At 32.6% G+C, this 13,498-nt stretch overlaps 1 protein-coding gene across 1 annotated transcript; it reads right to left on the reverse strand.

Annotated features, from left to right (window-relative positions):
- Positions 1 to 48: 48 nt before the first annotated feature.
- LOC134254711 (arf-GAP with SH3 domain, ANK repeat and PH domain-containing protein 2-like) lies at positions 49 to 2,148 on the reverse strand (the record flags this gene model as incomplete). Its single annotated transcript, XM_062737560.1, has 3 exons — positions 1,835 to 2,148; positions 1,136 to 1,197; positions 49 to 173 (listed from the first exon to the last, which is right to left on the reverse strand). Coding segments are annotated over exons 1-3 (305 nt in total), but the record flags the coding sequence as incomplete, so codon positions are not given.
- Between the last annotated feature and the right edge of the window lie 11,350 nt (positions 2,149 to 13,498).

Genomic DNA, 13,498 nt, shown 5'->3' on the forward strand with positions numbered 1-13,498 from the left:
GGGTTGTTCTTTTGAGATATGTTTAAGTTCTAAGTGTATTACACTTACAATTTGGTTTCATATTCTTTAGCAGCTTTATCAAAAGGTTTCTTCATGTCACCCTTTACCCCCTTTAGATCCCCTTTGAGGAAGGCCTCCAGGGGGTACAGTAGCATAGTGTTTAACTTGGTTACCTGTACAACATATAACAATCTTATTACACTTACAATTACCTATAAGATGATCTATATGTAATTTTCATTGTAATTTACGATTACCTAAAACATAAAAATGTTAATATCAACTAATACTATGTACTATGTGCTTTAATCAATGAAATCTTTTAATTTAGAAGTTTCTTTCTTCGTTAAATCATATTCTTAGTCTTTGTATTATTACCAAGAGAGGTTTTGTAAATATATTAATAAAAGATTATTTTGTCATCTAGCTTTGTTGATGTTATGCAGGTTTTAAGATGTACTAATAAAAATCTTGTAGGAAAAGAATTATCCTATGAACTTCAGTATTTCATCTCAAAGGTAACATAATTATTAATTACAAATTTTTATTTGCATCAACCAAACACATTTAGTAAAAAAAAATATCATCATCACATGAAAGGAAAATAAGCACCGATTTAAGATGTTTCAGCAAGTGCTAATTCGTCTGGCATGTGAGATTAGATGGAAAAATATTACATAGCAAATTTTACGATTTAAAAACAATTTTGTTTTTTAAAATAATAAATGCCAAGTGTTAATGATACATCATTCCTGCTAATAAATTAAAATTTCACACCCATCAAGATTATGTCTGGATTTCAGAGTTCATTCTTTCTAATTGGTTGAAATAGTTTAATTAACTGTGTTGTTGTTATTTAGAAGAATGTAAGACTTGTAAACATGTTTTCAATGAAACCTTAACTTGATTTGCAAAATTAAGGAGGTATTATACTCCAGTGTAAGGAATTGGAAAATAAAATTTCAGAAGTTGGGTTTAGAAACAGTGACCTATGTCCAGACACAAAGTTTCAAATACCAAATCAGTACAGAAATTTACAGATCATAGTTGTGTTAATTTAAAAGATGCCTTGAGATTTAATTTCTAGCTACACTGCATCAAAAACCAAAGCTCTATAGATTTCAGATGAACCTACCATGTCATTTAAAGAAGTTGACAGTTCTCTGGCTATTACGGAAAACTGCTTAAATCCTTCAACTGAAAAAAAGATACATTAGATAATTTAAAATCAACCAATGTCTTTGATTTACACATGTCTACTAAGGAAGGGACATAAAGTTAAAGATATTTTGGTTTCCAAAAATATTTAGGAAAATAAGTAATATTTAAAAAATTGATATTCTTGATGTTGATATTTTTGCTTCTAGGTTTTTCTGTGTGGATAATAATCAACAAAATTTTGCAAACCACAAATGGTAAAGGTAGCATACCCAGGTATATCTATATAATAATGAGCATGTAACTGTATTAAATTTGTTATTATTTTTTCCAAAAAGTATGTACAAGTAGTGAATATATAAAACAAAAACACAGACAAATGGGAGATCCCCAAATTTCACTTAGAGAGATTATATCTGAAAATAGGCACAAAGTCCAATATTCTACAAATATATTTCTGATAGGATAAGAATACACATGTATGCTTGGGACTGAAAATAAGAGTGCATGATTTGGCTACTCCATAGTAACATACTCTGCACCACCTGTTGTATGTTTAAAATTCTTATCACATATTACATCTTTAACCTCCGACCTCATTCTAACCTGTTCTAGCTTCCTGTCTTTATATTATTTACTTCTACCTATTTTCTCAATCAATATCTATAATACCTACCTACTTCATTCTCCTGCTCTACATTACTGTTACTGACATTGTCCAGATTTTCTGCCATTGTCACATCACTTTCAACATGCCCTACATTATAAAAGACATCAGTTGTCATTCTGATCATAAAGCAGAAATCTCTCTCTCTCTCTCTCTCTCTCTCTCTCTCTCTCTTTGTGTGTGTGTGTGTGTGTTTGTGTGTATGTTCACTTTAAATTATACCTAATCTCTATCTATTTATCTCATTAATCAGAGGTGTTTTGGTTTTCAATTTTGCAAACTCAATACAAGCAGGTGCTCGCTACACCTTCATCTACAGTGGTCATAGTATTTCTTTTGGCACATATCCATTCAGGTATTTTAAATGATAATTCTAAAAAAAAAAATCCCTAATGATCTTATGTGTGTTCCAAAAATAAACTAACATTTGACCTCATTCAATCCCCAGCACTCCCCTTCCTTTTAATTAAAACTGGGTCAGATCAAACCTGATTACAGCCTTCATTAACATAAAACATTTGGCAGGTAAAAGAGCCCCCTAACATTCTGTATTATGAATGCCATCACCTAATGGAGATAAAGCAGCCACAAGGTCCTTGACGGGAAGTCAACCCCCCTCACCAGTTACTTTTATCAATTATCATATTCTACATCAAGGAAAAGATGCCCTTGTACGAAAACAACAAATATTTCAAATTTATTCCATAAACTGAATGGGGGCAGATTTTGTTTTTACTCATAAGCATTTTAAAAAAAAAGTTCTGTTTAAACGTTTTTCAACAAATTTCTTTTGGACATAACATGAAATGACAAAATAAGATTCTGATAAATTTTGCCTCCAATATTATATCGGAAAGACAATGATGAAAATTGTTCAATGTTAAAACAAAAGTGATACAATACACATATTTAAAATATCAAAGTCTTTTAAACAAAACATATATTTCTTTCAATGCAACATTTCTGATACATTACCACCACTGTTTACTAAGATGCTAAATTTATTTTCTTTCACTTTTTTTTGCTGGCTTTAAAAAGGTAATGACAGTGTAACAGAAAGTATATTTAAACAAGAAGCATTTATAAATTAATAGATCACATGTTGTAGCACTGTGTAACTAGAAATTGAAGATGATTGAAGGTGATACACAATGTAGGCTAGGTGGGATGTTCTGTATTCCACAATCATCACCTGCTCTGGTTCACAGTAACTAAAACAGTCAATGTAATATGTACAAGGTCAGGAATGAAATTAAATCAAGTGATATACATTCTATAGAACAATAAAAAAATAATTCTCAATCGTATGTATAACGAACAAAATGCCCATCCCATAAAAAGGCAAGCAATAATTATACTTGTTATTTATCTACATGACATAGAATACTGTATTATGTTGAAAAAGAAGCGAACTGTTGGAACATGATTTTATGACAATCTTGGTACATTAAAGAAAAAAAATATTGCAAATTTGTAATGTGACCTTGTCATTTCTTTACATCCTTATACAAGTTTATAGTAAAGGTTATCTAATTCCACCAATAAAGATTTATACTTGATAAGAAGCTAAAATGAAATGTTGAAATCATGTCTTCAGCCTGAATTCTTGATAGCAAAGGAAAGGAGCTAAAAACTCCTGTAATTATGTTTCCTTGAAGCCTGGTCCCTAGGAATTTGGTCACGATGAATCACAAAGAACACTGGACAGACAGCTGGAGACAGGAAGATTGTCACATTTAACAGAGGATTTCAGCATTTTGGTAAGTCTTCAAGTTCAGTTGGCTCATTTGTCCTAGAAAATGTCCTTTTGAACACATGCCACTTGTTCATTCCTGCAATTAAATGTGTTCAGAAAAAATATATATGACATGAATCAATATCATTTAGCTAGTAAATTTAAAATTTAAATAAAAACAAAGAAAAGGCTAGAGACCAACATCTTGGGCATTTTGAGTAAATTGTATGCTTTTCAAGTATTAATTCTCTTAAGCTTACTTTCTTCAAGTTGCACATTTAAAAAAAAAACATTTGCTAGATAGATTTATAGGTACATGGAATTCTCAAAAAAAGATAAGTACAACTTCTAAATAATTTTGATTAAATCAATAAAAAAACAAGATGTGTTTGTGAAACACTGATGCCCCCGTATGGCAACATAGCGAAGGTGAAGCTTTCTCAAATGCAGATCAAATATGTTGGTACCAAAGTAAGGCCTTTTCACAAGAAATGCGAAATATAAAACGCTAGCTACACCTGTTTCAGGGTTATGACCGAGGTTAACATTTTATGATGTAGGATAAACTCCGGGTCAAGGTCAAAGGGTCAAGGTTGTTGGGTTCTAAAGAAAGGCCTTGCAGAGCTGCCGAAACCTTACGATTTTGGCGTAAGGCGTACGAAATCAGCATCAAAAATACGCCTTTTGATTTCTCTCTATATTCTTCCGATTTTAGTTTTTCTCGTTCAAAGTTTATAATACCGGTATTTTCATAGCTGGCAGTCTATAATTTCTACTATTATATAATATCTTCATAATTCTTACAACGCTTGCTTGTATCATCGTTTTGGTTTTAGAAGGCCGATCACATTCAGGTCAATGTTTTAAAGTAAACAAATTGGAAACATGCCTCAGATTGCATGTCAATTTACAAAACATCTTCAGCGGCAGGGGGCGTAGGTGTTCCCTAGACCATGCCTTACTATTTGTCATTTCAGAATGTTGGCAGCTCTGGAATTGTCTCAAAGATTACGTATGGGAAGTATGAAAGCCCTGGCCCTTACCGTTCAAAAGTTATGGCCAAGGTTAAAGTTTGTAAAAAGTAGGTCAAACTCTAAGATCAAGGTCAAAGGGTCAAGATTCTTGATATCCAGTCAAAGGACTTGTCAAAAGGATTACACATGTGAAATATGAAAGCTCTAGCCCCTACTGTTCAAAAGTTATGGTCAAGGTTAAAGATTGTAAAAAGTAGGTCAAACTCCAAGATCAAGGTCAAAGAGTCAAGGTTCTTGATATCAAATGAAAGGTCTTGTCACAAGAATTAAATTTGTGAAGTATGAATGCCCTAGTCCAAATGGTCAATGTTGTAATCTTAATGTAGGTCAAACTCCAAGGTCAAGGTCAAAGGGTCAAGGTTCTTGGTATCCAATGAAAGGTCTTTTCTTCAGGATAATATATGTGAAGTATGAAAGCCCTAGTACTTAATGTTCAAAAGTTATAGCCAAGGTTAAAGTTTTTTCATAGATACGGAAATCTCCAAGGTCAAGGTCAAGAGGTCAAGTTTGTTGGTATCCAATGAAAGGTCTTTCCACAAAAAAATATATATATCAAATATAAATGTCCTGGTATCTATTGTTCAAAAGATATGACCAAAGTAAAAGCTCAAAATTTTTGTGTTAAAGTGGGTTAAACTCCAAGGTCAAGGTCAAAAGGTCAAATTTGTTGGTACCCAAAGAAAGGTCTTGTCACAAGGAATACACATGTGAAATATGAATGTCATAGCTCCACTAAATCAAAAGTTGTAGGCAAAGTTAAAGTTTTTGCAGACAAACAGACAGCAGCTAGACGGACAAACAGACAGACATGACAAAAAACTATATACCCCCGAAACTTGTTTACGGGGGCATAATAATTATTTGCAATCAATTTATATGATGCAGTGTGCTCTAAGGACAGATAACTCCATTATGGTTAAGACTGTAGCTCTGCTGTACATTTTAGAAAAGAAAAATATAATACTTGGTTTTAATTTGCAGAAGGCAGTAATAAATAGAATTATGTATATTAGTGTAGTCTAATCAAATGCTGATTTATACTGAAATCAAACGGAGTAGAGTTTTGCAAGTATTTCTAAGAAATTTCTATTTTCAGTATCAATGGTAACATCATTCCTGGAAATAAAAAAAAACACATGATGCACAGAATTATGTATCTTAGTGTAGTCTTCTTGTGTACCAAGTTCTATTGAAATCAGACCGAAACTGTAGGAGAAGCATTTTAAAGGAATTTCGCAGAAATTTCTATTGTTTGTAAGCATGGCAACAACTTTCACTGAAATCAAAAACAGATGCACTTTATTATGTAAGTGTAGTCTACTTGTATGCCAAGTTATATTTAAAATAAAACAAAACTGTTGGAAAAGTAGCATTTTAAAGGAATTTCAATGAAATTTCTACTTTAGGTAACCATGGAAACACTGTTCATCAAAATCTAAAACTGGTACAATAAGTTATTTCAGTTTTGTCTACTTGTGTGCCAAGTTATATTAAAATCAGATCAAAACTGACGTAGGAATCGCAGTGTAAAAGAGAATTTGACCCTTTCTCAATTTCAACAAAAATAAGCCATGACATTAAAGTCCTGGGGCACCTGTGTTTTTGCAAATCTTTTTTTTTTTCTTGCATAAAATGAAGTTTTGAGATTTGCTAACACTTATCATTGGACAACTACATTTCCTCCTCCAGACACTGTAGATTCCTAAATATACCTGTAGAATTAAGTATGATCGCGTAATTTCGTGAGAAGCACCACACATGAAATAGAATTATTCGCCTTTATTTTTGTGGTGCTGAATTCCATATAAAATTTCTTTACCAACTGTCTTTTTCGCGAATTATTACTCTTGCGATTTGACGATGAAGAGCTGGTGTGCGATAATAGGTATAGGGGTTAAACGATACGCCTCGTTCACGATTCGATACGTATCGTAAAATTTGGCCTCGTATGGTTATTTTCAATACAATATATTTTGATAAAAGGAAACAAATTCATTCGTTGTTTAATGCTTCCGTTTACTTAATCTGGTCAAATAATTTATGTACAAAATGGATAGAAGTAATCAAAGTATTGATTTGACTGTTAAAAAATATTTTAGAAACTAAAACACGTAAAAGTCCACAAAAATTTACTTTTTTGAACTAATTATACAGACTACATATTTCAAATTCAGACAAAAGTTCAATAATGGAAATTACATCAAAATAAGTTGATGAATAACGTTACGTGACATGCGAATTTTATACTGTGTATCTGCAGATATTTTTACAGTAAACCTCAAAGGGGGCGTTTTCTACTGTGAATAAATAAACATGTTATTTAGGATAAAAAAATTGATATATTGTATGCTTCGTTAAATATCTAAGCTATAAACCAGTACTTAAGTTTTAACAATGGATCCTAATCCCAACAATGTCAGTGTAATCTGAACGGAATTATAATTGTACTCACTTCCTCAAGAGTCGACACCAGGTTTTTATAGTTAGGCATGTTTTTCGTGAATGAAGAGGTCGTCGGGGATTTGAAATCATCCCAAGTGTCCTTCACGAAGTCCGACAACGGTATTTGCTCTGGCATCTTGCCTTCCTAGTTTTCCAGCTCTTAAAATATTCTCATATCTAACTTAAACAGATAGCGGAAGGTTTCCCCCTTTCAACCACCAATCGCCTTTTCAAAATGGCCTCTATTTTGTTTTTAGTAATTGATGAGCACCCCGAACCCGATTTTTAATGATTTAAAATTAAAAAAGAAAAAGAGAGAATGAAAGAATCATAATAATTCATTGGCATGATTATTTGTTTTATACAATGAGATGAACTTAAACTTTGTTGGTATTTTCATTTATCTTAACCCCTCTACCTCTTCGCGAGTCAAGCTTGGTTTACGATCCGCTCCCCTCCTCTTTGGCCATTTAGGAGCTCTAGAAGGGGAGCGGATCGAAAACCCTCGGCTAGCGAAGTTGATCCCACACCACACACACGGACACCCCAAATCCCCAACCCCACTCATCATAATTCAGGCGATGATTCTCTGTAATACACTAAATATCAATTCGATATATGCTGTACATATATTTTTTTTAAGTACATGTAGTACTTAATGTTGTGAGGAATTATGTGAGCATTGATAATTACTGGCGGATTTAAGGGGGGGGGGGGCGTGGGGCCCCCCCCCCCCCCACTAAAATTTTCAAAGTATGATATGACTAGTATTCTAATGCCGTACTTTGGTACATAACTAACCTGAATACCACTATTATTGTGCCAGGTTTTACTCTTAAAATACACGAAAACATAGGAACTTCCGGGGGCTTTGTCCCATGGACCCACTGGGGGCCTTAAGGCGGTTCCCAGACCCCCTGCCTAAACGAACTTATCCATCCCCACCCCCTAATCACAAATCCTATATCCGCCCATGATAATATCATATTGTGTGTCAGTGATATTTGTCAACTGCATTGAATTAAATTCTAAGAAAAATTATATATTGAATTTTGGAGATTCTTTGTAAAATAGTTATTATTCTCTATACAGATAAAACTTGATTCTGATACGTCAGTATTAATCAATGAATATTGCCAAGATGCGCATATCGACATAGAAGAAGTTCGCAAAATCCGAAAAACTGCGACTGTAAAATCTGACCATGAAGCGCTCATTTCAATTAATCCAGATATAACCTTTTTGTATCCCGTTTTCATGTGGATTAATCTGTATTTGAAGCTCTGTTTGATATTTATTCCACCAGTTCGTTAAAGCACAGGAAAGGAGGGAGACATAAGGAAAGAAAGCTTTAATTAATACTAACAAAATTAATGTACGAAGAAGGGAAGTTACATATTAAAAAAAAAGAAACATGTCAAAGAGCAAAACTGATATGTGATGTGAAGTTCATAAAATGGCCATAGAATATAGAATATTTTCCACGATGACCAAATCCAGTCCGTGTCTGTCGCGAAAAATGCCGTAATTAAACATTTAAATGAGTTTGACAAAATCAATATTATAGTTGCCGCGAGATAAATCTTGCAATGGTTTATTTATTTATTTATTTATTTGCTTCCTGATTAGCACTCTGTCAGATTACATGTATGAAAGATAACTCCATTATCTTTATTTAAATTGCACTGAAGGACCTTATAACACCGGGGGTGAAAATATATACAGGTTTAAACATTGAGATGATCTGTTTATGTTCAAAATATGGTTTTATATAAAAAAAAAAATGTTTCAAGATATTAAAGTGTCAAGATCAGACATCACTGTTGTTTACTTCAGTGGAGAAAAAATAGAAGTTCAATTTGACTATGCTCTCGTCTTTTAAAATGTTATAGTTTTTTAAACCGCTTACAAATTTATTTAAAATGAAAGTTACATATTTCGCATTTACTTGAATTTAGAGGAAGATCACTACAACTGTAGACAAACACCACAAAATCACCACAGAGCGCCTCCGAAAATGATTAAAATTTGTTGAATGCTAACAATCTATATATAGTAAAATAAAAAAGTACATGTAAAAACACAAAACTTTCATTCATGTTCAATCAAAAATGGAATTTGATTCTCTTGTGAAATAGACATTTTTTTTTTCAATTTGTTCTTAAACTCGTGATATTTTCCCTCTGCACTACGCATATAGGCACATGCGGTTTTGGCATCGTTAATCATAAAGTTTAAACGTTGAAACTGTATTTTCATAAACAGAACATTCCAACACCGTTTGGTAGAAGTAGACAAAAAGTTTACCGTATTAATTTTTCTGAAACCCATATAGTATATATGGTTGAAATTATTACTGAAACAAGTGCCTTTGGTAACTACATGTACGTAGTGCACTGATATTAAAATGATTATAATTTGTTTAATATTAAGTAGGATCTAGAGGAGGGGTGGGGGATCCCCCCCTGGAATTTGCAGAGTTATTAAATGTATGTACTAAACTAAGCAAAATTGACCTAGGGACCCCCACCCCCCCCCCTTCTAGGTAACGAGGACCCCTTACTCGGAACGTGGATTCATGCATGTTAAAATCATTTCTGATACCAGTTGAGTGCTTTATCTGCTATGTAGAAATGCTTTAAGTCAAACATACCATGGATTAAAAAAAACAAACATTGAGCTGATCTTTTTATTTTTCAAAATATTTTTCAATATAACCCCCACCCCCCAACGAAATCCTATTTCGAGTTTGGGCAATTTTCCTTTTTTTTTTTCTTGTCAACTTTTTCAGGTCAGTCAAAAAAGAATTTCTCTGGCTGCCCCCTTTCAAAAACGATGCTACGTGGCTGTAAATTACAGATGTCGTTTTTCTTGAATTTAAACCCAGATCACTGTTACTGTAGAAAAATACCACAGAATCAGAACTCTTTGGTGTGCAGTGTAGTAATTCAGCCACTTTTCACGATATATGTGTATAGGCTTTTTGATATCATCGACAACGGCTTCTACAATAAGAATGGAGCTACAGAGAAGGAACTTTTCATATACATGTATCTTTGTAAGTGGCCTGGTCAACGAAATTTCCATGCCAAAATATTTTAATGATACACATAATTACTTTGAAGTTCACATTTAAAAAAAAAAGGATGCTGGACTTCCTTATTAACAACAAATATATACATAGTCTAGGGAAACCAGGTATTGGAAATCCGATGGGCACTGATTGTGCTCCTTCAATATCCGACCTGTTTATTTTTTATTCCTATGGATTTCCTTTGAATATTCATAACTTCTACACGCTATCCACTCGACGTTGATATACGTATAAGCAGAATATTAACGAGGATTTAATTTTGGCATTATTAGCTAGGGTGCTAAGGTCGCTAAAACATTTATCATTAATAATTAATTGCGATTTATTTCTGATAGCTTCTTTATTGTACATTTCAAAATCGCTAAAATTGCATCTCGCTCAAAATAAAATAAAACCCAATTTTTAAGGACAAATCGCTAAATGCGTCTCGCTAAAATTTCTACTTTTACGGTATATCGATGATATATTATCAATGTTAACAATATATAGTTACTTTCATAACTATATATAGTTACTTTCATAACTATATATAGTTACATGTCAATTATTTATATTAGCAATTTTAGTATACTCTGAAAGTCGAATATAACATCTGACTTCATCTCGCAAGGTATTCGTAACAACACGGCCATTTTCCAAGAGCAGTGACAAAACATTTATTGATGTTCTCGAACCAAACTTTCGGCCTAACGCCAGGCAGACAGTTTGGTTCTTGTTTTGAAAATACCCAGACACGTGTATTGTGCAACGTACATTTGTATTTTAATTTATTTACTGAACTGACAATAAATGAACTGATTGTATTTTGTCATCCTCCGTTGACCTTTTATTTGAAAAAAAATCGTGATATTATTTGTTTGCACTACGCATATAGGCATATGTGGTTTTGGTATTGTTAATCATTGGGTGTAAACTTTGAAGCTACATTTTCATAAATAGAAAATTCCAACACAATTCTGTAGATAGAGACGAAATTTTAACCACAATATGCTAGCATAAAATTTACATCATTACAGTAATACTATAGGCACTAATTACTGTAAATTTTCTAACCCATAGTTAAGTGTAATAAGTATTAAGCATTGTACCATATGGGTTAAAATTATTACAGATACAAGTGCCTATGGTAACTACAGGTATATGTTGTGCACTGATGTTTAAAACGATTATATTTTGTTTACATTGTCAACATTTCCCATAAATTTTGTTTTGATTACAGTTTTAATTGCGAGGGAGAAAGGTCATTCTGTAATCCATGAGTTTTGAGCTTATCAACAACCACCGTGTATGACCCCACAACGGGGGCGCGGAATGGTGACATTCGGGGGTGCAGATTTTGAAGCGGAATTTGACAACGTTGATTAAAATGAGATTAGATTTTTTTTAGAACATAATGGGTGGGGCGAGCTTTGTTGAAACGCACTTTGAAAATTTACGCACTTTGAAATTTTTTTTTCAAAGTGCGTTAAATTTGGGACCAAATTAACGCACTTTGAAAAAATAAAATTTTCTTTTTAAAGTGCGTTAATATCGACCATATTAACGCGCACTTTGAAAAAAAGGTGTATGGGTTGGTCAATATTCTTGCAAATCTTAGGTATGAAATCAAGGAGCTGGCACCTGTTTGATAACTTTTCGGTGATCGTAACTCTGGATGTGAAAGTGAGCGATTTTGATTTTTTCATACTTTGAAAATTCTTTCTCTCTTAAATGTTTTACTGTACCTAATTGTTCCATTTTGAATGCATTTATATGTAAACTAAAATTTATTGAAAGTTTTCAACGTCATACCAGGTATACAAATACTTTTCTTTGGGTGTAGCGGCATCAGGCACCGGTTAAGGATTCTTAGGCACACATATGTTTTGCAAAGATATATAGGCATTGAAAAGTGGGGCTTCCCTTGGGGGCTTGGGGGTTCCACTTTCAATTTGCTACCGACGGCTATATTGCAATCTAAGAAAAAAACTGGACAAGAGAGATCTTTCTACTCGTCTTCTCCTTGTTCTCAATGTAGTAAATGAGTAAGTGTAAATTAAAACGTTTTTTTTTTTCGAAAGATATAACTAATACAAATTGATTCTCTCAATTTCTAAAATCTGAGTCTAGAGTTTTTTGTTTTATAGATATATTTTTTTCAAAGTGCGTTAAATGTCTCCATTGAAAAAATGTTTATGTACACTCTTTAAGCAGTTTGGAATACTTTTTTTTCAAATTGAGTAAAGAGTGTTCAAAATTTAACGCACTTTGAATTTTTTTTTTCAAAGTGCATTGATTTTGTCCCAATTTTAACTCACTTTGAAAAATTTTTTGTCCTTGTGCGAAACAGAAGTGACTTACTAGTATTTTGCATCAGGATCGATGTCGAATTCCGTCTTGATTTCACGAGGGGATGCTCCTTTTTGAGGTGCTCTAGCTGCAGAAATGTAGCGTTATGGTTTTATAGACCTGGTCAAACCTAAAATATAAAACTAGAACGCTACAGTTCTGCAGCAAAACATATATATACACGTATGCTGTATATATGAATGTAAGACAGCCATGTTCTTTTGTAGTTTGTGGATAAAGATCCACATTTGTTACATGTATGATGCAAGTTTTCTTTTGTTCGTGGATATGAAATTTCTATGTTGTAAATGAAAGGATGACTAAATCTGTCGGGTATATATTTTGTGTTCTAAAGGGGGAAAAGTTCGCCAAACATAATTAAAGAGGGACACAAGGGTTAATCAAGCATTGATTTGTAGCTTCTGTTGTACAGTTTACTAGCAATAATTTTTAAATACCTCCCTTCTTGCTCCTTGTTTTCTTTGGATCTAAGGAAAGTAATTACATGTCATAAAATAACAATAATCTATTATCATACAGTGTATAGCTAAGCAATTTTACATTTTTGATTGGTCACCAACATAGATTTCAATTTCTATTCAGTATTTTTTTTTTTTTACTTTTAATTTTTAAAATTTTTGTTTTCAATATTGTTAATGTGAATTCTTTTAAAACGTTTCTGCGCAATTCAAGGATGTGTTGAAACGGTGATACAGGCATTATACGTGTATATTCTGTTGATTCATAAGTATTTAAGATTGACTGTTTAATTCCGATATCATAAAAAAATAATGTTCTCATCTTTCATGCGTTGACATGATTTTTAATTTAAAAACTTTGAATGAAGAAATCAAAAACACATTCATTTCAAGGTTTTTAAAAATTTTTTTTATATCATTTAATTTTCGTATATAAAACAATGACTTTTTACCAGACAGCAGCGCTACGGATAATTAACAACAAAATCAGCCTTCAAAGGTACAATTGTTTATATCAGTATGTTTTTAAATATAAAGCGAATCCTATTTCTTTTGTTTACC

Source organism: Saccostrea cucullata, unplaced genomic scaffold (genome assembly GCF_032062105.1).
Source record: "Saccostrea cucullata isolate Sc308-1 unplaced genomic scaffold, CSIRO_AGI_Scuc_v1 ctg15319, whole genome shotgun sequence".
Taxonomy (NCBI): Eukaryota; Metazoa; Mollusca; class Bivalvia; order Ostreida; family Ostreidae; genus Saccostrea; species Saccostrea cuccullata.